The sequence below is a fragment of the Coturnix japonica genome, chromosome 3 (assembly GCF_054131305.1).
Source record: "Coturnix japonica strain WE chromosome 3, WE-NBRP24, whole genome shotgun sequence".
In the NCBI taxonomy this organism is placed as follows: Eukaryota; Metazoa; Chordata; class Aves; order Galliformes; family Phasianidae; genus Coturnix; species Coturnix japonica.
The window spans coordinates 18238095-18261664 of record NC_140665.1 but is presented as its reverse complement, the minus strand read 5'-3'; the positions used below and the strand labels follow the sequence as shown (position 1 = coordinate 18261664).

At 43.8% G+C, this 23570-nt stretch overlaps 2 protein-coding genes across 20 annotated transcripts; one reads left to right on the top strand and one right to left on the bottom strand.

The window, feature by feature from the left end:
* Window positions 1-1180: 1180 nt before the first annotated feature.
* Window positions 1181-11791, bottom strand: TATDN3 (TatD DNase domain containing 3). Of its 18 annotated transcripts, none has more exons than XM_015857303.3 (12): window positions 11716-11791; window positions 11610-11642; window positions 11454-11527; window positions 11251-11335; window positions 9633-9695; window positions 8478-8587; window positions 7945-8000; window positions 7670-7782; window positions 6586-6666; window positions 6074-6211; window positions 4660-4702; window positions 1181-1951 (listed from the first exon to the last, which is right to left on the bottom strand). In XM_015857303.3, exons 1-11 carry the CDS (start codon window positions 11767-11769, stop codon window positions 4667-4669), a joined length of 843 nt encoding a protein of 280 aa, XP_015712789.3. In that variant the 5' UTR covers window positions 11770-11791; the 3' UTR covers window positions 1181-1951; window positions 4660-4666. The 18 variants fall into 18 exon arrangements, with proteins under 18 accessions (XP_015712789.3, XP_015712787.3, XP_085397276.1 ...); XM_015857301.3 differs by having other exon boundaries at window positions 4660-4697; XM_085541150.1 differs by lacking the exon at window positions 4660-4702 and adding an exon at window positions 4346-4546.
* Window positions 11768-23306, top strand: NSL1 (NSL1 component of MIS12 kinetochore complex). Of its 2 annotated transcripts, none has more exons than XM_085541161.1 (6): window positions 11768-12061; window positions 13012-13093; window positions 14776-14906; window positions 16682-16736; window positions 20886-20953; window positions 21771-23306. In XM_085541161.1, the coding sequence occupies exons 1-6, from the start codon at window positions 11768-11770 to the stop codon at window positions 22047-22049; spliced, it is 909 nt and encodes a 302-aa protein (XP_085397287.1). In that variant the 3' UTR covers window positions 22050-23306. The 2 variants fall into 2 exon arrangements, with proteins under 2 accessions (XP_085397287.1, XP_085397288.1); XM_085541162.1 differs by having other exon boundaries at window positions 11847-12015.
* Window positions 23307-23570: the final 264 nt, after the last annotated feature.

Below are 23570 nucleotides of genomic sequence, written 5' to 3'. Positions count from 1 at the left end.
GCAGCTTAAGAAGGTGGTTTCAGAACAAAAGATTTGAAGTTCCAGCTGAGCTGGAAATGAACTATTTTAGCAAGATATTAAACAAACCTCAGAAAGCTGGGCCTGAAATAAAGTGGTCAAAGAGCTGCATGTTTAAGTTTCTTCATTGAAAGCTATTAAGAGAATACAGGGAAAATTTAAACATCCTCTTCCTCCTATGTAGTCCTCATTCCAGCAACATTCAACCTGCTCTCCACACAACATAAAGCCTTAAACTCTCCCACAGAATGAGCATCTGCAATATAGAGCACCTACCTGAAGTTTGCTCATAGATTAACTCCAGGTGCTTGTCTGGGCACCTTCATTTTGGAACATAACTGCCCACAGTAGAGATGTTTGTCTGTGACATGTATGTGATTTTTTTTTTTTTTATAGTGGCAGGCACACAGAAGGATTCCCTGACTTAAACATCAGAGAAAAGTTCTATATTTTGATATATAGGGAGTGATAAGCGAGCAGGGGACTCTTCTGTAAATAATATTAGAAATGACCGTTCTGAGATGTCTCCATCCACACAAAAGATGAAGAAATGTACATCTGGTGCTTCTGCTGCGCTGCCATCTGGTTTTCCTTTTGCGGTCAGCTGTCAGTCTTTAATATGTAACAGAACTGTTCTCCTGAGTTTCCAAGCAAACCAAGTGGAGAAAATACGTTACATACACAGAGTTTGTGTTTTAACTAACTAACCAACTAACTAAATAACTAGTGAACAAATGCAGTAGGTAAAACGTGTTGGGTTATTATTCACCATGGGTAAGAGCTTCTTCATCTACCACAAAAGGTGTAACCTCCATCTGAATCGTTTATAAGCAGTAAGCAACATCAAACTGCCCACGTTCACACCATTAGTAAAAATCAGGAGATGCAGAGGGTTGCCTTTAAGGAACGTTCTCATTTTCAACAAGTACTCATTCATCCCAATGGTGCTTAACTTTTGGGAAGAGCCTCAAAGCATTTTGCATTGATACTGCGCAAAGAAAAGCATCAGACAGCTTTGGATGGATGCTGAACAACTGGCCATTGAAAGCACCACTCAAAGGAACAAGGATAAAGCATCTCCTTCACTTCTAGGAGGTCTCAGATAACCTGAGAGCTGCAGCGATTTAATGTGCTGTACTATGAAAAAACACCATAAGATGACTTCAGTTTCACGACTCTTTTACTACTTGCTTCATCACCACCGTGTGCACTCTTTAAAAAGTAGATGGAAAGGAAACATGGATTTGGATCTACTAAGCGCCAAGTGTGGAAATACACTTGTGTTATAAAGACAGATTGCTCACCCGATCCTGAGAAACGTTGTTACTTTTTCTATTGAGGAAATCCAAATATTTGCTAACAGCTGGAAGTTCCCAATTTCCCTCTGAAGAAGTTATCAGCAGGAAGAGAGCCGTGTTTCTTAACGGCCTCCATCTGTTCCATAGGGAAGACATTGGCTGACCTCAGCATAACTAAAAATCAGAGGGATGTTTTTTCGTGTAGAGTTGAATTAAAAACAAACAATGGCTGCCCGAGCCCCTGGCTGTGACAGCACATTATGGAAAACGCAATAACATTCCTGCAGCCTACAGCACTTCAACAGGAACTCAGCCACCCAGACACCAAAAGGGACATTTTCTGTTCCTTTGTTGGGAAGGATTCTTCAAAGACCCCTTCAGACAGCTCTTTAGAGTACACCCAGCAAGACTCAGACTGGTTCAGATTAGCCACAAAGCCTCAACATCCCAGCGAAAATTCTCCTCCCTTTTATTATGGGGGAGATAATTCAGTGTTCTCCAGGTGTCAATGAACACATTCACTGGTGTGCTTTACTGGAGCAGCTATCACACGATCTCAGCTCAAAAGCTGACATGCTGACTTACAAATTATCTTTTCAAATCCTTGTGGCTCTTCTCATATGAAACATTAAGACCTGGCCAATAAAAAAAGAAGATATTTGGTTACATTGAACTACGGCTTTTCAGAGCATTAAGTTTAGTGAGAGATCAAATGACATCAGCCCGACTTAGCAAAGGACTGTGGGACAGAAGTGATTAGAAAAGCCATGTTAACATTAACACGGGAAGAGAGTTTAAACGGGGCGTAAGGAGACTGATCTACCTGGTTTTGACTGAACCTATTTGGACCAAAGGAGGGATCCATTGTTTGGACCCATTCCCCAACATGGAATCTGTTTAATTAATTTACGGTACTGCCAAGAAAACAAAATAAGGCAGAATAGCACGTAACAAGGTCAATCTCACTACAGTAATCGATATAGCAACATTCAAAACAGGAACCAGATCTGCCAGAGTGGCATTCAGACTGTTTAAGCTTCTGGAGATAATCCTGTATTTCCAATAAACTGCAACTACAGGCTAAACAGAGCATTTATGTCCCTTAAGACCTCAGACAGTGCAAATGGCTGGCAGCTTTTAGAAACCCGAGGAGAAAAATGAAATTACTTGGGTCCTGGGAATAACTTTTGATTGCTTACTTCTCTACACAGACAGTAGAACTTGGGCCCCTTGGAGCTATGCACAGGACAAAAGCTGTGCTGGATATCAGCAAGCAGACTCATAGTGCTCATGAAAAGCCATAGGTTACTTGAACACACTGGTGAAGGAACACTCTGCAGGGAGCACTAATATCACTGATATTTTCCATGGCACGTAAGTCATCCCCGGTCACCCCCGGCCTCCCCATCAATCACTTCTCCTTCCGCATTGATTCAGATATTGGAGAACGATAGCTGGAAGATAAGCAGAAGGCCAGGCCTCATGCAATCTAATTATAGTGTGCTGAGACGGCTTCCAGGAACTCCGCAAGGACAGACGTCCTGATCCTGCCTCGTAATGGCTGGAAGAAAAGTAAAGATAACAGCAAGGTGGGTCCCCTTCCAGGGAAGTGGTAAAGGTTCACACGTTGTGATTCCATGGACAGCTGTACCTTTCCACAGATCCTGATCTCTATTTTTGTCAAACTCTTTTAGCAGCATAAGACTGATGATGTGTCAGTCAGGTATAAAGGTGTTTTCACATCTCACTTTGCGCTGACTCACTCCTGGTGCTGTTCTGATCAGGCTCCTATGGCTGGATGGCTATTAGCCAGCCCCACCTTTGCAGCTGTTACACCAGGTCCAAAGGGTATACACGTAACAGCTGGCAGTAAGCCGTATGAGGACACCTCCATCCCAAACCACCCTCTCTCGATCACTCAGAGTGGTTTTATGGCCAGATCACACAGACAGCACACAGCAAAGCAATTGTGATCTCTGATTTTCTCCAAATATTTATCTTCTGCTGGTCACCATAGGCCAGATGCTATTTCCTTCTTGCTCCTATTTGTCTCTATCTGAAGTTAAGACAATCTCTAGAAATGCTGTAGTAGATTTCATTTGTTTTTATTGTTAGTGCTCTGGGCACCTGGGTAGGTACAGTTGTGAACCTTCCCCGTGTGTATGAACTGCAAACAGCAGGCTTATTTACCATAACATGGCTTGTGGATAAAAACAAGGGAAATTTGATCTTGGTTATGAACACCCTGATGAAAGGAGCCTCTTCAGATAAAGTGCCACCTACATACATAGATCGGCAGCGGATGTTTTCAGAGGGCACCGACATCCACATGTGCAGCTTACATGGTGCTAGCACAGAGCTCAGCTTCCACTTGAAGCTCCCCAGGCAGGAACACTGACCTCAGAACAGAAGGGAAGTTATCCAGGGGTGCTTTGATGGGAGCTCCCCACATGGTGCTCCATTTCTTCTTCCCACTGTGCTCTGTTTGTTCGCTTCCTCCCTCTTTGTTGTGTGTCCAGAAAGACTCTGAGCTCAACAGTGCTCTCTCTGTGTATTTATAGCAACAAGCCTGGGCCAACCAAACCATCAAAGCCACCCTTTCCAGCAGCGCACATCACAAGGACAGGCCTTCCTGTCAGATAACATCCAGCTCTCTAGTTTCCCAGCCATAGTGGTGTAGTGCGAGGAGGTCTGGTCCCACAGGGTAGAACCACAGCAGGAATGAAGGAAATGCATGGGGAGCTGGGAATGAGGTGGCTGGGAGTGGGGAACGGGGCACACACAGGAGAGTGGGACTGCCATGGCGCAGAGGTCCCAAATCGCTTGGAAAGAAAAGCCCTGTGCTACTTGTGCAATGAGTTATCTTCTGTTAACACAGGAACACTGCCTGATCTGTGCTGAGGCTGGGCTGACAAGGAGCCAAGCACTGGCTTTCCCTACTCAGTGACAGAACACACAGCCCTGGCACAGCCAAAATAGACCCAAGATCCTAACGTGCCCATTAAAGGAGACAAAACCCAAGTATATACCCGGTACAGGAACAGCTCTGGATAGAGTGGGCCGCATGTCCTAGTGCCTCATTGGTTTTTTTTTTCTCCACTATTATTTTTCACAGTTCCATCACTCACAGCATTACAAGGGCACAAAAGATGGCTCGCACTCTGGGCAGGAAGGGACCTCATGTCCATGGAAAACCAGCCTTGGGGCGCAAAGGGAGGGATAACCACCTGCTGGAAAGAAAAGCACTGAGACAATGAGGTGCTGTGGCAGCCTGTAACTTTTCTTTGATCCCAATTGTGCCTTTTTAAATTCCATATAGAAAGCAAAGAGAAGGACAACAAACCTTTCTGCTAAGCCAGTAACTTTCTCAAATTCGTTTTCCTGCTCTGTAAGGGAAACAAAGGCCCCAGGCAGCATTAATGAAAAAACAAACAAAAGCAGAAGCTCATTAGTGATAAAAGTTGAATTTCCAGTCAATTATTTACTGTTTCTGCTTCTAAAGAGCCTATCTATGCATTGCATAGGAACCAGCTGAAAGCACCTCCAGCAATCACCTTTGGTCAATTTGCTCAAACTCTTATCACAATGAGCAACATGATTACATGCATTAACTGCTTGGCTTTATTATCACCTCCTCACTTGCCTCATAGTCACCTCCTCACTTGTTCCCACATTAAAAATCTTGAAAAACTACTTATCCTCGCAGCTTGCCGCAGTATCTGGCAGCAGCAGACCCTCAAGGGAGGTTTCAGAAGGGCCCTGTGAGGTTGCTGCACCTGCGGCCCTCCAGAAATGAACTGCAAGCTCAGTCTGTGCAAAGTATGTTCACATCACTACAATCACCCTGCATCCTCCTCATGATGTGTCCCCTGTATTGAGTGATGCACTCACTGCAACCCTGTACACACGGGAGTTGCTCATGTCCATCTGTGTGTTGGCTTTTTAACTTGGAAAGCACCAAGTGATGCAGGGCTTTTCTTCCAGCAAGTGCTGTACCAAAGACTGAGCACTGAGTAGTGAACGAGGCACCCCGAAGGCACTATTTTTACCAAACAATCACAAACCTTTCTTCATTTTTCTATCACTCCATGTAGGGCCTGCTAGACAGACCAGAAGCACATGTAACATAGCCTGGTATCACCTGCTTAGCACCTCCTGCGACAACATAATGGTTAATATCATATAATTTAAGACTATTGCACACCTTTTCCCTAGCACCACCTGGAGGCAAACTGCATCGTTCACTAATTCAGTGGAACTGATGCCTGTAGATCCAGGACAAGTGGCCCTAACTAATCTGGGTCAAAGCTTCAGGAGAGTCAAGCAGTGCTGATCTGCATGCACACTGTAACAGAGACTTCTGCTGCAAAAACAACAAGTTTTGTTGCTTGCTGCAAAAACAAATATTTAAATTGGATGAGGTAACTCTGGGTAAACAGCAAATTACCACAGTGTGGGTATGCCTTATAGCACAAAGTTTTGCTCCCATTTCTGTTTTACTGGACAGCTGATACCTTTCTTCTCCACCTGAATCCTCAAAACGGAAAATAATAAAATATCTTTTTTGTTGTATACAGGAGATGAACTCACTGCATTCATTGCAACTTGTATCTGTACAACACTGTGCTCACTTCTTGACCTCCTGACAGCGAAACTCCTCTTAAGGCCAAGATGCGTGTTGGTTTTATTTATTATGTTTATTATGTCATAAACAACAGTTTCAACAACATCATATCTTTCAGTTTCCAAGTCTATACCTGAAGAAAGTTACGAAGTTTGGGGAATACTCTCAGCGCATTCTGTGTTGTCACTTCTATAACTTCTTCAACTGGAATTCCTTTAATTTTAGCAATATATTCTGCAGCAATATAGATATTTTTTGGTTCATTTCTCACCTGGATTAAAAAAAAATCAAAACTCAAAAATCAAGCAGAAGAAATAACAGACCCCTCCAATGACAAGTGCTTCGGATTCAGTGCTTCCTGACACACCTTTCATCAAACTGTACCTATCTATGGTAGAGAAATTACAGGTAACTGTTGTCCTTGAATCATTTTCCCCTTTGACCCTTACTGGAATTTCTTTTTCTTTCCCAGCTTCAACCTCTATGGCTATTTCTCTGAATTATACATCTCAACATTTCCACCTGGCAATCCCCTCCATCCCTTGTCCACACCTACACTCCTTCACTCTCCCACGCTAGCAACTAATCTCCACAAGGAGGAGTCACAGTGGATATACAAACACAGAAGTCCCCATCATCATTTACCTGTTTTTCAGGGCCCAGAGCAGGAGAGTCGGTTTCCAAGCATATACTTTCTAAAGGTAACACTTTCACAAGTTTCTGCTTCTTGAAGACAATAAAGAGAACTATTAAATGTTTTATGCACTTACAATTGTGGGAAACATATAAGATATAAAGACAAGCTCTGCATTTAAAAGCAGTGTTCAAAGACCCTGATGCCACTGTCAGTATATTGTCAGCAAATTCAGCATGGCAGCAAGAATACCAGGAACGAACTGCTAAAGAGTCCCTTAAAAAAGATTATCCCATTTTTGGTGACTCTAAAAATCTGAAGCACTATTACCTGAATACTGGATCCTTATTACTTTATCAGATTACGAGATTATATTGCACAGAATTAGACTGTCAACGCAGTTTTAATCTACTACTTTGCTGTACACAGAGCATTTGAATATCTTTTTTCCCCTTCCTGCTTCTACCCCTCAGCTCCAGTTTGCCCTCCTTTCTGCAGCTTCCTGCCTCATCCACAATCATCCAGCCCTCGCAACCTTTCTACTTGAATGATGCCTTGTCCTTTCGTACATTTCCTGAGCTTATCAGAGCAAATGATGACAGCGCAGGATGGAAACAAACTGCTACCTGAGAAGTCAGCAGAGTTCACAGCAGCCCAGAGTAGAAACAGAAGCAGCATTTCACTGAGTCCAGGGCTGAGACTGGCCAGCGCTGATCTCAAGCAATGTAGCCGAGCAAAAACGCTCATTCTCTTAATGCTTACTTCTCAGGAACAGATGAACTGTTTTAGCCAAAATTTCTCCTCCAAACGTCCATATATGGCAAAAGTCCCATACAGAAATATAGCCACAGCAAAATGGTAATTTTAAACCTAACTGAAAGCGGGATCTTCTTTCAAAAAGCATCAAGTGCCTGTAATCATATGTCCGTGACAGCCCTTTAGACCATATAGACTTCAATGAAAAACAACCAAACAACCAAGCATTCTTTTGAGTTGCACAGTACAAATGTAGTTATGTTTGCCAACACACTAAGCCAACAACTATCGCCTGCAGCTCCCAGGCACCGAGCAGGAGTGATCCCCTCCAAATGTCACCTGATCACTCCTTATAATGGAGGGAGGAATGGAGAAGAAGTATCCAGCTTTCACCCCTTCCATGGCTACAGATGGCTTCCCATCAAACGCATGAAGCAACACCTTTGAAGCACCTTGGAGAAAAGAAACAAACCTATTTATTAGCAGCGTTTACAGCAGGTTCACAAGGTTTCTTGGGCACAAAATGATAAGAAAGCATAACAAAACTGAAGAGATTATTCTATGAAATTCTGTTGGTAAAAAATAAGAAGGAAAAAGATGCATTAAAAATTTACCTTGCTCCTTTAAAAGATGAATGGTTGGTCTTCCAGCTGAGCGGGAGTGAACATTCCTGCAAAGGAAACAGAGAAAGCCCTGGCATTAGGAAATTAAACAACAGTATGTGTGTCTGTTTTTCCATAAACACAAATCACAGAATCACAGGGGTTGGAAAGGACACTTGCAGGTCATCTAATTCAGCTCCCTGCTAGAGCAGGCTCCCTACAGCATTGCCATGAACCAACAGCAGGTTGGGAAGAAAACAATTCATCTGTGTTAGCACTTTTACCTGGAAAAAAAAATCTAGAGATGTGTATTTAAATCATTTTAGCCACACTGAATATTTATCAGCAACACTGTGAGAACAGGATAAAAAACTCCAATGTATTCACAGGCGAAATTCAGTAATTCATTTCAAGCTGGACACTGTCAGGACACCAATACCAGTTTAAGACATATAAGTTCATTAGGCTTTTAGCAATTATAAATCCTGGGAACTCTTTACAGAGGTTACTGAGATCTGGAAAACTCTCCCATTAGTCAAACTTACAAAGGCAAATCCAGTTTTCTTGCTAACTCAACCTGCTTGGTCAGAACCTGTCTTTGTCCTTCCTTCTGTTCATCTGTGCTGGCAAATCTGGGAGTGAAATCTAATCCAACCTATGGTACAAGAACAAAAGGGAGAAAGTAGTACAGGTCTAATGCTTGACTAAATCACAACAGCATAGAGAGAAAAAGAAAAAAAACATTTCAGACCTGCAAGGTATCATCAAAGATGGCAATTAAAAAGGCTGTAGCCACAGCTGTAGCGTAATTCAGAAAGGAATTCCTCAAGATACGACTCTCAATTATGAAAGCGTTTGAGAGAAGCTACTGTATTTAGCATTTTAATCTGTAAGTAGTTTTCTGACTTCTCATATACTATTAAATATTATTTCAGATAAAATCTCAAGGCTGGATCTCCAATCTAAGTTGAATCTAAGTTGACTTGAACCTGTAACTTAGTCCTATCTCTAGTAAAAATTACCCATTGATTTTACAGTTTTTTGATCTAAATACATTCAAACAGAATTTAAACTTTGTCAAAGAAGGCCAAATTCACTGATATACCAACCAAAGACCTCATTAAAGTACAGGAGTAAAACAGAATCACAGAACATCCTGAGTTGGAGGAGACCCAATAAGGGTCACTGAATTCAGCTCCTGGCTCCACACATGACAAGTTCAGCTCCAAGTTCTCTCAACAATTGCCTTTCCTCCAGTAAGTGCAGAACTAGCCACAAACCCCTCTACTACCACAGGGACAGATGCTACCCTAAAGTTTTCAACCCTTGGTTTGTTTATAATGGAAAACAACATAACAGATATTACGTGGATAGAGACAGACGGGATCACAAGAAAAAAAGAGCTTAAGTAAGTCACCAACGTAAGCTGAAATCATAGGTTGGCCTAACTGTGCTGCAAAAGAGAGGAAGGATCTGAACAAGGGTAACTATTTCCTAATAACAACATAATGAAGGAAAACAGGGCAAATCTATGAAGGAAAGCGCTTCAAGAGAATTACAAATCGGGCATGTGTTTTTATCAGACCATCAGCAACATTTACTGCACATACAAAGTCAAGCACTCACTAAGTTTTTTTAACTGTGGTGGCAGATGCTGCCAAAGCCAGATATGCTCAAACCCATTTTGGAATTCTACTTACTTCTCCAATTGCCACCAACTTATCTTTGTGCAGTTCTATGAGTGGCAATGCTGCATCCAGATCCTGCAAGAACAAAAGCAATCCTCACTGACCTTACGAGGTGGAAGCTGTATGAATACAAAGTTGTGGTTAATTTGGATTTCCTGGCCACAGGGGCACACTGCTGGCCCATCACCAACCAGCTGTCCACCAGGACCCCCAGGTCCTTATCTGCAGAGCTGCTTTCCAGCAGCTCAGCCCCTAACCTGTACTGATGCATACAGTTCTTCCCCTGTAGGTGCAGGACCCTACCCTTGCACTGTCGAACCTCAGCAGGTTCCCTCTGCCCAACTCCCTGGCATGCCCAGGCCTCGCTGAGCGGCAGCACAGCTGTCTGCTGTGTCAGCCACTTCTCCCAGCTTTGTACCATCAGCCTTTCCCTTCACTCCTCATAAATTTTGTACCTTAGACTTGCTATTACCGAAGTTGAACCGTCATCAGTATTTCAGAGACCTGCAGGATTTTCCTGCTTTACCCAAAGACCCCTCCTTTCAAAGTGAACTTCCCATAGGACCAGAAGTAGTAACAAAGCCCATAGCCAGTCTGGTCACGTTACATGGCTGCAGACAGTTCTCCATTCTCCCCAGGCTAAGGGCACAAACTGGTATCCTCCCAGTCCCACACTAACAAAGGGCCATCTGCAAACAAGATGCATTCTGTTCACTGTAAGCCAACAGTTCACTTGGGGTTTATAGAACTGCTTGCAAGCAGCATCATTTCTGGGGCCAGATGGCTCTGAGTGCTGCTGAAGTCACACAGGCAGATGCTATGCTGGAGGCCCAGGGGTTTGGTCTGCTGCGTCCTCCGCTTTATAGAAACACAGCTAACTTGGGATCAGGCAGATCACAGCACCCCCTGCATCTCCAGCACAGCCATAGCATAGAATCACAGGATTGTTTGAGTTGGAAGGATTCTCAGAGGTCATCTAGTCTTTCTTCCTTAGATACAATATGAATATGGAACTCCTCTCTTTTAGTTTGAAACCAAGCCCCCCCCATCCTAACACAACAGACCTTAGTAAATACTGAGTCTTTACTCTTCTTTCTTACAGCCCCACTCTAGATACAGAAAAGCTGCTCTCAAGTCTCTTTGGAGCCTTGTCTTCTCTGTCCTGAACAGCCCCAGCTCTCAGACTGTTTTCATAGTGGAGGTATGACACCCCCTGGCTCATTTTTGTGGCACTCCTCTGGATGTTCTCTAACAGATCCACGTCTCTCCTGTACTGAGGACTCCGCATCTGGACGCAGTACTCCAGGTGAGTTCTCACCAGAGGGGCGGGATTACCTCCCTCACACTGCTGGCCGTGCTTCTTTTAATGCAGCCCAGGACCCAGTTGACTGCAAGGATGCACTGTTGGTTCATGTCCAGCCTGCCATCCAGCAGTACCCCAGGCCCTTTTAGGCAGGGCTGTGATCCACTGTGTATCCCCAGCTTGTACTGATAACGGGGCTTGAACCTTGTGGGGTTCTCCTGTACCCCCTGCTCAGCCTGTCTAGGTCTCCGGACGGCATCCCATCCCTCAGACACGTCCACACAGCAGCACGTCACAGCCGCACCGGGCTACCTGCCACCAAGTTACCTGTAAAGTAACACTGCGTTGCTCTCCCGGAGAAACCTCCTGCACAGGGTGAACACCCAGACACGGCAGCACGAACCCTGGGAACCTGCAACGGAGCGCCACACCGAGCCAGCGTGAGGTGGAACCGAAGGCCAACCGAGCATCGAGCCGGCAGCACGGCCACGGCCCCGCCGGGCCGCGGGGATCAGGTCCCGGCCTCGCACCTGTGTGACAGCTCCAGCACACTCCGGAACTCCGCCGCCTGCTCCGTCACCGTCACCAGCGCCGCCACCGCCGCCTGTCACGGCCACAAACAGCGCTGAGGCCGCACCCGCCGGGCTGCGGGGCACCACTCACCTGTCGGGGGGCGCCTCTCTCACCTGTCGGGCCGCACCCACCACGGCCGCCACGTCCTGCAAGAGACACGCAGCGCCTCAGCGCCGGGCCAAGACGCGACAGGCCTCTGCCCGTCCCGCGTTGCCTCACCGTGTGGAAGCAGGGCGCCGAGAGGTGGCAGTGACAGTCCACCGGCCCCGCCATGCCGACACCCGGCCCCGGCTGCGGGAGGGAAGGGGCGGGGGAGCGCCGGGTTGTGCTTCCGGGCCGGCATTTTCGGTTCGGATTAGGCGGGAAATGGCGGCGGGGCCGCCCGCCCGCCGGGACCCGCGGGTGCGGTGCTGCTCGCGGCGCGGGCTGGACGAGCTGCTGGCGCTGTGCGTGCCCTTCGTGCGGGGCCTGGCCGACGGGCAGCCGGACGCCGCCGCCGCTGTGGAAGACGCCATCTGGGTACGGCCCCGGGCAGGCCGGGGACTCACCGCTACGGCACTGCAGGGTTAGGCGGGCAGACATAGGCACTGCTGGGTGATGGGGGAGGAGACGCTGGGTGCTGTGCTCGGTGCGGGGCTGTCAGTGCAAGAACGGTACGGGGTGTATGAAACTGGCGGAGAAACTGGTGAAGGGCCATAAAACAGCAGTTAGGGAGTGGCTGAGGGAGCTGGGGCTGTTCGGTCTGGAGGAGGGGAGACTGAAGGGAGACATTCATTGTAGCCTTTCAATACCTGAAGGGAACTTACTCCCGGGAGGGGAGTAAACTCTTCGAAAGGGCTGACAATAGCAGGACACGGGGAAATGGTTTTAAGTTAAAAGAGGGAAGATTTAGGTTGGATGTTAGGGGGAAGTTCTTTACTAGGAGAGTGGTTAGGCCCTGGAACAGGCTGCCCAGGGAGGTTGTGGATGCCCCGTCCTTGGAGGTGTTCAAGGCCAGGTTGGACAGGGCCCTGGGCAACCTGATCTAGTAAAGGTGTATGTTTGGTGGCCCTGCCAGGCAGGGGGGTTGGAACTACATGATCCTTGAGGTCCCTTCCAACCCGGGTCATTCTGTGATTCTGTGAGACATTATTGCAATGCAGCTGCCTGAAAGGAGGCTGCGGCGACGTGCACTGCAATGACAAGGGATAGGATGCAGGGAAACAGCCTCAAATTGTGCTGTGGGGGTTTAGATTGGAACAATTTATTCATAGAAAGAGCAGTCGTACATTGAAATGGACTTTCCAGGGAAGTAGTGAAGTCCCCCTGCCCAGAGAAACACATAGACACTGCAGTGCGGGATGTGGCATAGTGCTGGACGTGGTAATGCCGGGTTGATGGCTGGAGATTCGCAATCTTAAGGATTCCGTGATTCTTGCCTGCCGAGCCAGGCAGTCATACAGGAAGGGCTCTATGTGCTGACGTTGCATATGTGTGTCTAAAGCATAACTTTTCCAGCCTATGCATCTCTTGCAGAACTTTGAGGCAGCAGTGAGAGAGAATGTTACCATTAATGGGCAGCCCTGGGCAGAGACATCAGCCGACTCTGAACCAAACAGTATGTATGGTTTGTCATTCATTTCACATGTATTTATATGTTTGTTTGGGTGGGTATTTTTTTTTAGTTGTGTTTTTAATTGGGCAGTTCTTCCTCTAGTGGCTGCGGCAGCAATGACACTCATGAAGCAGATGAGGTGGAACTCAAGCTTGGCTGTGTCTGTATAAAAAACTAAAGTACTGCACAGCAGTAACGTGGTTCTTGCAGAGCAGTGTTTGTAAGGGAAAAGCAACTAAAAGGTATACAGCAAGTATCCATGGCAAAAACAAAAGGGAAGACAGCTTTATTAGAAGGAGCGTTGTTCTGCTTGATGCCTAGAGCAAGATGCTTACAGATAGTTAGGCACAATTTTAGCTACCACTATTATGGCACCTGAATTACTTAAGGATCTGTTCTTTACTAGAGAAAGGTAGTTTAGAAACTCTCACAACATCTGATATTGACATGGGAAAGTAATAAGGTTTAACTGATTTTAATGGCAGCTGTCTTGCTAGAAAGTCTGCAGAAAGCTTTTAGAAAGTCGCTGTTCCAAAAGATAATTTTTAATTCAGGTTGGGAAAGAGCATGTTCCACTTCAACAACTTCACTCATAAGAATAAATGGAGTGTACAAAATCTGATGGACTAGGGCATGCCGATCTATTCTTAAAGCTAGAATGAAGCAGTAGGGTGGATCCAAGTATGAATGATTATTTGAAACCACAAAATGGTTTGGGTCAGGAGGGACTTAAGACTCTCTAGTTCTGACCCTTTGGCCTGTGCCCAGATACTTCCCACTAGTCCTCATTGTGAGCAGGAGGCTTGAATCAGAAGGGACCAGAGAGCCCTTGCAAGCTGAATGATTTTGTATGGATGTCATTGGCCAACAGTTCATCTCTATCAAGAGACCAAATAGGAGGTCTATTGCTACTATTTAATATACAAATAAGAGGTTATTATTGCTATGTAATCATATATTTAGAGGTAATCCATACAGTATAATTATATTCTTTTGAATAATCATGGACATTCTTGGTAATCTGGTGTCCAAAGACAGTTTCTGTACAATCTGTGTGCTTGCCTATGTTAACAATAGATTTTCATTGCCTGCAACATGATGATTTTTGCAGTTCTGTGAAGCCAAAAACGCAGATATGTTGAGTTGGCAAATGTAGTAATAGCACCCTGGTTTTTGTCTGGAAGCTTCTGCATCTGTAGGTGGACATCTAGAATGCCAACGCTCCCATATAATTTTTAATGGCAAATCTAAAACAATAAGGAATCCCACCAACTCTCAAAACTTGTCGTTTTTGGTTTTTAACTTTCTGAGGTTTATTATTGCCTGTTTCTGCACAGTTTGACCAAGAGAGGGTGCTCACAATCCATTTGTTACCACTAGATTGATAATAACACATGGCTTGCAAGCTATGTTCAACGTTATGGAAAACTGTGAATGTAAATTCTAAGAAATTTTCAAAATTAAATGTAAAAATTATAAAGCCAAGACCGCTGATGGGGTTTGAAGTCACTGCTGATGGAAAAAAAGAGCTATAGATGTGCAAATGGAAGAATATAGAAACATATGCTGTCTCTCAGTTATGAAAGGTTAGGATTTAATACTGAGCTGTTAGTTCTGTTTTCTTCCATAACTCATAATTGTTTTGGTCTATAATGATGGTTTTGTTGCATGCTTGCCATGCTCAGGTGCCAACCTCAAAATACTTGAAGATCAGCTTGATGAGCTGATAGTAGAGACAGCAACAAAACGCAAGCAGTGGCCTAAGAAGATCCTTGTGCATGCAGTCCAGACCATGAAAGCAGAGCAAGAGATGTTGGTGAGTAATTTGAAGGAGCAAATCATCAAATGTTGACCTTTAAGTTTCTTCTTAGAAACTAAAGAAAGAAGAAAGGTTGTATGGATTGTGAATAGCTTCACTGATTTCTTTTTCTTTTTTTAACACTGGGTGTAATCATTGGCATTAGGCAGCCCAGTCATGTTCCTAGTTGCTCAGTTTCTTTTCTGCAGTTACATTAGGACTCCTTCTTTGCTTACTTGCAGGTTAATTAGGTGTCAGTTCTCTTATTCACTTTGCTATCCTAAAGAGTTGTAACCTCCTCCCCATCTCCTGAAGTACATTTCTTAAGTGTCCAGCTTTTGAATGCATTCTTAAACCATCTTGGTTTTCTGGCAGGTTAATGGCTTAATGATAGGTGCTTTATTGTATGATTTTGGAGGGGAAAAAAAGCCATCTGAATCTTTAGGAGTAAAAGACAGGGCTGCCTGTACCTCAGTGCATTGTTTGAGCCGTTTCTGTGTGAGCACATTTGTGAACAGATTAGATAAAGAAAGAACTGGGGAAAATGCTCTCCCTTTCTGAATGGGACTGATGACAAAACACGAGTGTATAGGACCAGTACTGATTAACATCTCCATCAGTGATCTGTATGACAGGACAGTGTACCCCCAGTAAGTTGGCAGACAGCACACCGGGAATGACTGATGCACTGCATGGTTGTGCTGCTGTTCAGAGGGACCTGGATGTGCTGAGGAAATGGGCTGACATGGAAACTCATGAAGTTCAGTGAAAGATGATACTTGGAGGAGAAATAATGCACCAGACCAGACTTCCTCACAGCTGGAAAGCAGCTTTGCCGAGCAGGCCCTGACTGACAACCTGACTGTGAGCCAGAAACGCACCCTTGTGGCCAAGGAGGCCAACAACGTCTTGAGCTACGTTAGGAAGAGCGCTACCAGCATGCCAAGGGTGTGATTCTTTCCCTCTTCTCAGCCCTGGGGAGCTGCATCGGAAGTACTGAGTCTGGCTCTGGGCTCCTCGCTGTGAGGAAGATGTGCACAAACTGGAGCAAGTCCAGCGATGAGTCATTGGTGTGATGGGATTGCTCAGCCTAGAAGAGAGAAGTCTTGGGTGTATCTGAGCACTGTGTACAAATATTGCATGCAATAGGAGAGGAAGGTGCGACTCCTGCTCATCTCAGTGTTTGGACAGTGCACTCAGACATAGGGTTTGAATTTTGGGTTGTTCTGTATGGAGCCAGGAGCTGGGCAATGTGATCCATGTGGGGCCCTTCCGACTACGGATATTCTGCAATTCTGTGAAAGTTTGCTATTGCATAACAAGATTTAACAGGACCATTTGGAAAAGGAGAGCTGTTTTCCACCTGAATCCTAACGTGGATGACTTATTTAGGATGCTTTACTCTTCAGCTGGCTTTCTTCTGTTTTTGTGAATGGTTCCTTAGGAATCAGAGCTGTTTCTTGTTTTTTTTCCCTCAGTTGTTCAGCAGATGGTAACGATTCTTCCAAAACATCTGGGTTTTAATTTAGAAATTCTCATGCTTTTATAATTAGAATTCCATAAACTAAAGCAGATTCTGGAGACGTGTTCTCACTGAACTTAACCGTGTTAATCAGAACGTTCTTTTTAGTAGTTGAGTATCTATAACCTAAACATCTAATACACTCTGTGTAAATAATTCCACCACCATCTCCTTCTGTTGACCTTTCTCCATTGTTCTAACTGCTCTGTATACATTAGATATCTGTTAAAGGAAGGGGACGATTCAGATTTTTTCTGTTTTGAATTTGCAGAAGCTGTACCAGCCTGTCGTAACACCAGAAGAGATTAAAACACAGCCTTCTCAAGGTAATGATTTCTGAGGGAGGGCAGCAGTACCAAGGGAACACTTGCCTTCCTTTACTGCCTAGCAACAAACATTTAAGGAGTTTTATTTCTTGAAATTTATTTAACTTTATTGACTGAATTAACTAAAATAGCCAGAAGTTTGTTATAATTAAAGTATTGCTGCTTTAGTTTATTAACCTGTATGCATTTCTCTTATTCTGAATGCTCCCTGCTGTTATATGCGGTGCTTAAAGGCAGAAGATGCCATTATGAGGGCACGGGAAAGAAACAAATATTCACTCTTTCTCTTACCTCTATTCACCCTCTATTCTTGTCTCTTTTCTTCTACTGGTGGAGGCAAGATGTGGAACTAGATGGACCGCTGACATTATACTTTGACCATTCTTGTGTTCCTTCCTATATAAATACTAGAAATGCTTCAGTATCTCTTCCTAATCAGGCAGCTTCCTCGAGGAATTGAAAGCTTTCCTGTGGTACTCACTGCTGGTGGGGTTGACTCTCCTCACTTGTCAAGCATGTATCAAATTTTGTTCTGCTTATGTTAAACTGTGGAAAATGTCCTAAGTTTGCTGCATGCTTTTGAAAGGCTATTCCTTGTTCTGAGGCATTTGTATAAGATGATGTGTACTTTGCAGTAGTAGAATAGGGGGTGCTTTTTCTGTAGCTGGCCAAAAGAAACGCCTTTCATTTTTTCAGTACATAAAAGCATGTCAGAGTTTATGTAGGTTGCTCCAAAAGTAATGCCTCATATTTGTTCCCATGCAAACTATAACAGATACAAAGAGCACATTAAGCTTATTTGATAGATCAGATTCTTAGCTACAAAAGACTGTTTTTCAATACTCACCACTGTTAGCTGTGCATTTTAGCCAGTGATGAACAAGAGCCTTAATGCACACTGGTAAAAATTTGCACCCATGGAAGTAACCCATGGTTTCACAGCTACTATGACAATGTCATTGCTAGGAAAATGTTGCCCATGTAGTCCATCTTTCATTGGCCCAAATAGATGGAAGTCAGAAGTCTTCCATGAAGGGCACCAAATCTGAGCTATGCATTCTGTGTGGCAGGACAGCCCTGCTAAGATCGGCAATATGCTCCGTAGTCTCCAGACTGATATGGGGCCTGGCTTCATTGTGTTGCAAGAGAAAGGTTGCTCTGTTCCCTGTCCTGACTCTGGAAGTCCAATCCTTTGTCTTAATCAGCATCGGGATGTAGTGGTCGGAGTTGGGTTCCAGGAAATCCAGAAGGATGGCACACATGATTCCCATTCCATAGGGAGCTAGGAGATATGGCTCAGTGGTTATACTATGGTAAAGGGGGGACGGTTGGACTAGATGATCTAGTAGGTCCTTTCCAACCTTGTGATTCTATGATCATTCCTTTCCTATCACAAACTACAGTGCTCATCACTTTACCCACTGAGGGCTATGTCTTAACCTTTTTCTTTGATGGGGACGTCACGTGTCACTGCTCTGTAGATTGATGTTTTGTCTCCAGCTCACAGTGCTAACATGATGGTAATGATGTGATCCTGGAAACAGTCACCTTCAGACTTGTATTGATTCAGTAGGTCCTGACAGATTTGCATGCAGTGTTCCTGTGTAGGCATTCATGAGACCCACTTGGTGCAGACTCTGTGATATCCCAATGTATCCAGCATCGTATCCAATGCATTGAAGCAGATATTCAGCTCCAAACACAGTTCTCCAGTTGTAATCTGCCAGTCTGTGTGGATAAGCTGATCTAGGCACTCTTCATTCTGTGGTGTGACAGCTGTGCATGGCTGTCCAGAACATGGCTTGTATTTCATGTTAGCGCCATGACTGCTGAAATGCACCACCCACTTCTTCACTGTGCTCACATCCACTGTCTGGTCTCCATCAGCATTTGGCAAACACTGATGAATGTCAATGGATGCCGTTTGTTCTGCATGGAGGAATTCAGTGACCCACCTTTGCTTGATACGTACTCCCATGTCAGATGCCATTTTGTCAGACTGCTCCTCTGCTGCCGTCTGTCTCGTAGCAATGACATGTAACGGGATATTGGTGGGGAGGTTCATTCCCTACTGCTGTACCACCACCATCTGCCTCTGACATCACAGGCCAACATCATAAAACAGGAGGCAGTACTTTTGGAGCAGTCTACCGGTGCTGTTTTAAGTGGGCAAACATGGTAAGAGAACTGTCTATGGGTCACTTCACATGCTGTAAAGTGGTGTAACAAGCAGAGGTGTTAAATTAAGTTTGAGAAGCAAGGCTGGGCTTCTCGCTCTGCTGATCTGGCTTCACTCTAGGCATCATTTCCTCTTTGTAAACAGGAGATGTTGCTTCCAGAAGTGCCAGCCTGTGCAGCAAAGCAGCTAAGAGGAGCAGCAAGGAGTGTCACTTCATGTCTGCATCTCTTTTGGTTTCTAGAGTGTAGTTCTACGCTCTTCTCATATGAATTAAGTACTCACAATGTAGTAAGATCTTGCATTATGGTTTTACTTTTTTTATGTTAGGTAGCTGCAAAGCCTCAGTCAAGACAGCATAAAGTTTGTGCTGCATATTAGTATTATGTAGTATTTGGGAAGTTTATGTATCCCAGTTTAGCAAGTACAGCGGCTAGAAACAAAAAATGTTTAGATTACTCAATATCTTTCATTTCCTCTTTTCATTTCCCTACATTTTGGAAAGCCTTGAACACTGAGGAATATACTGTCCATGCTGTCCATGTAAAGCTGAAGTCCTGCAGGCAAATCTCATTTAATTGCATGTCAGTCTTTCTGTATAACTGGAATAATCACTGGAATTATTTTTACTTCTTTCTTCTACTTCCTTACAACTTCGTAGTCTTCTAATCCCCATATTCTACTACAAGAATTCCTTTTTACAGACGTGTTCTTATAGAGAATGTCCATCATAGACATCTGCATTGTATTTGAAGAGGCTACTACTTCAATATTCTTTCTTCCAAATTCTGACTGTGCTTTTTAGCATCCATATCCATAGCTTCCTAGGCCATGTTTGATAACCACCGTTGGCACATAGCACAGACAATTCAACAAAACACCGTCTCTTGCTGTGTATTACATTTCAGCAGGAGGTCACTGTCACCCTGCACTAGAAAGCCGTGATTGACTTAAATCATCTTCAGTAGCATTAATTAGATTGACTTCAAAGCAGATCTGTGTTTTTCTCTGAAATGGTTTAGGTCTGCATGTACCATCTAAAGTGGTGTTCTTCTGCAGGCACTGATGACACCCTACAGACAAATACGAGTGATAGGTGACACAGCTTAGTTCCCAGGGGCACACTTACTGAGCTGCTGATTTTAAGTTTTTGTTGCTGGCATGGTGCCTCAAGCGGGATAATGGCAGAGAGCATGCAAAGCTGCTTTGTAATAACTTGAAAACTTTAACTCCTGAACAGAAGAATTACTGTTTGTAAACCAGTCATCACAAATGTGTACCATGTTGATGATCATATTGCTACTGCAGTCCAATGTTTTCCCCCAGTATTCTGCAATCCTGTTTGCCTCAGTTTTCCTGAAAGCTTCTTTTTTCTTGCTTTTGTTTGTTAACCCAATCGGATTAGTGACTTGGTTCTTTTTTACTCCTGCTTGGAAATTAAGCCAAAATGAAAAGTAGCTTTTTTTTTTTTTCCTTTAGTAAAAGCTGAGTTGTTGTTATTAGACTGAAGTTGTAAGACTGAGCATTTCCCACCTCCATGGAATTATTTTCCTTCATCAATTTTCTGCAGTTACATTTATCCTTTGGATTTTTTTTCCCCCACAATGTAATAATGAATTTGAAAGACTGAGAAACAGATCTGTTTATTTTTAACCTCCTCCTTTATACACGTACTGTCTCTGTGTCTCATGTTTTGGACAAGCTGTAGGATTTCTAGCAAAGAACTCTGTGGCTCGCAATATTTGAGACCTCTGTGCACTGCTGCGTTTTGCATGACTAAAAGTAGTAAGAGTAAGATGAAGCGCATCAGCTGTCATCACCAACACTAATTGAAGAGATATGTTGTACGTTTAATTTTACAGAGGGAGTCCACTGCTTTGCATGCCCAGTGTTAAGAAGTCAGTAGCGAGTATCAGGGAAGGAGGGGAAGAGTTACGTATCGGGAGCTTATTGCAGCTTTGTGTTTTTCTTAGGTGCTTACATGGCAGATCTGAAGCAGGTGACCGAAATGGCATCCGAGCAGATTGGTGAGGCAATGAAGGTGAGATCTATGTGTGCTCCAAGGGGATTTTTTTTGTTTCATTTTCATGTTTTGATGATGTCATGAAATGAGGGTTGTCATTTATCTTAGTTGTAGATTTGTACAAAAAAACCTCCGTGTACTTTGGAAGCAAGTACATCCTTTGGTTCGTATTACTGAAGTTACATCTGTAAAGAATTCTCCCTCAGTTGTAGTGGGAAAGAAGAACACCATCTGACTTTGGGAAATATTTCTTACAGAGATTTTAAAACCTGCAGCATCTGAAAAATATTTTCTGAAGACCGGTGTAACTTTGTGTTGCGTGTGACATTTAGGAGAAAGCTTTCCACACAGGGAGAGGTGACGCACTGGAACAGGTTGCCCAAGGAGGTTGTGGATGCCCCATTCTGGGAGGCATTCAAGGCCAGGCTGGATGTAGCTCTGGGCAGCCTGCTCTGGTGGTTGGTGACCCTGCACGTAGCAGCGGGGTTGAAACCAGATGATCATCGTGGTCCTTTTCACCCCAGGCCAATCTATGATTCTGTGGTCTGTTACTGTAGCATCACTTTACACATGAACTTAACTGTGTTCCTGTGATATTGATTCAGTCTAGAAATGGAATTAAGGAACATTTAACTTAGCGTACACATGCACTCTGAATGCAGACCCTTGTCACTGCTAGGCTGGTAGTTGAGTTCCCAGCCTTCACCTGCCTTCCTGAGGATCATCTCTGCAGACACTGAAGCTTTTGTGCCTCTCAGAATCTAATTAACATATCTCGCACATCGTAACCATTGCTTTTCCCATGTAACTTGAGATACTTGATTTGTTTTTGCAGTCTCTCCCAGCACTAATAGAAAGAGCAGAAGGTTTTTCCCAAGCGTTAACTTGGCAACCAACCTTGGAACTCTGCAAGCTGCGTCAAGAAGTCTTTGCTGGTTGTAATGCAAAGGAGGGAAATAGTGTCCAAAACTTTGTGTCACCAGCAGAAGTCACACCGACAGACGCTGATACCGCTAACAGTCCTTACACTTTGTTCAAAAGAAAAAAAGCTGCAGATACACCACAGAGAAAATACTACCCGCTTCGACGGAGGAAAATTACCCTCAGCACGTAGATTTCTCATTTAGTATTTCAAGATCGGCAATTCAGAAATATTCTTGTGCAGTGTATTCAGTTTTTTTTAAACAAAACAAAACAAACTTATTCTACTCTCTGATTCAGTGCTGTAAAAGAGAGCTTCCTTGATCATTTAGTCTTTTGATTCTTTTAAGTATTTCTCTTACTGTTACACTGGTGGTATACAAAAGCCTGTATGTACCAGTCACACCTGATACCCAGCAAGTATGTTTACTGATTAACTCTCTTCTTCTGCCCTTTTATTACAGCATTTGTTACCCTCGGTCTTTGTGCTGTGCAAGTGCTTTATGTGTGTGGGCACTCCTTTTGTAAAGCACTAAGTGCTCGTATACAGCAGGCACATCTTTGAAGATGTTGGAGAATGTTTAGTTCTCCTGACGATACTTCATTTATACTGAGTTTGGGTATTTAATAAATAAACTTAAAATGGTTTCAGACTGGAGCATATGAAACCCACCGATTTTAATACAACATTTTAGTTTTTAGAAAGCCCACATGCAAATCTAAAGTTGATCCCTCCTGTTCCGCCTCTGAGGTAATCTTTTAGGTCAGCAGGGCTTGTTAACAGTCATCTTGATTTGAACTTGGAATTGTAATAATTATATATATTTCTTTGCAGTGTGCTCTTCTGCACAATGATTTGACCATCTGCGTTTTACCATCTGATATTTCAGTTTGTTTAACTGATTTATGCAGTCTAGGGGTTTCCTGGACAATAGATGTACACATTACAGGATCTGACTTGGCCTCTGTTTGTGCTATTTGACTAAACTTACCAAAAAAAATCCAAAACAGTACAGATGAACAGTCCATTGGATTGAGTTAGCTTGTTTTTTGTATAAGCACAGTAGTACCTAGACATTTACATAGTAGTATTAAATTAAGCATTTCAGTGCCTTAGCCACTGAAAACTTTCCAGCTTATGACTGCATATGCTTACAGTAAGTACTTGTGTCTAACTAATATGTAATGTATTCCCTCCTGCAGTACAGAGAGGGTGTTTTGGAAGCTTTGCTAATGGAATGTAGTGCAGTGAGAAGGCAGGTGCAGCTTGATGTCTAGAGACTGACAGTCTTCAAGGAAATGCATGACAGATTGTAGCATCATTTATGTTGTGAAGGTGAGCACCTGTAGTAGGACTTTGTATATTAAATCGTATGTAAATATTTCCTATCACTTTTGTATATACAAACTTCTGTTTTTATACAATGTAAATTAAATCAATTAAGAAAGATCCAAGGTGTGGGTAGTGTCTGTCCTAGTCCTGCAGTACGTTGTGACTGAACAGTTAGTGTATTAGTACTTTAGAAGACATCTGTGTTAAATTTGGGCTGGAGTAACTGAAGTAGTTCCATTTACTGCCTTTGAACTTACGACTGCTATTAATCACAGGGCTACAAAGCTTCTAACATAAGAGAGGACAGGATGTGAGAGGGACTGGAACTGCAGAGCTGAGGAACGTGTGACCGGGACAGTTTTTCGCACAGTGAATTCTGGT

What these genes read in the sequence shown, in the direction of transcription:
- NSL1 (XM_085541161.1), top strand. Translation starts at nt 11,768, where the DNA reads ATGCCGACACCCGGCCCCGGCTGCGGGAGGGAAGGGGCGGGGGAGCGC. An exon ending in CACCGCTACGGCACTGCAGG is followed by an intron (nt 12,062 to 13,011) that starts GTTAGGCGGGCA and finishes CATCTCTTGCAG; the next exon opens with AACTTTGAGGCAGCAGTGAG. An exon ending in AAGCAGAGCAAGAGATGTTG is followed by an intron (nt 14,907 to 16,681) that starts GTGAGTAATTTG and finishes TTGAATTTGCAG; the next exon opens with AAGCTGTACCAGCCTGTCGT.
- TATDN3 (XM_085541150.1), bottom strand. Translation starts at nt 11,769, where the DNA reads ATGGCGGGGCCGGTGGACTGTCACTGCCACCTCTCGGCGCCCTGCTTC. An exon ending in TGGTGGGTGCGGCCCGACAG is followed by an intron (nt 11,528 to 11,609) that starts GTGAGAGAGGCG and finishes TGGCCGTGACAG; the next exon opens with GCGGCGGTGGCGGCGCTGGT. An exon ending in AGTTGGTGGCAATTGGAGAA is followed by an intron (nt 8,588 to 9,632) that starts GTAAGTAGAATT and finishes CTTGTACCATAG; the next exon opens with GTTGGATTAGATTTCACTCC.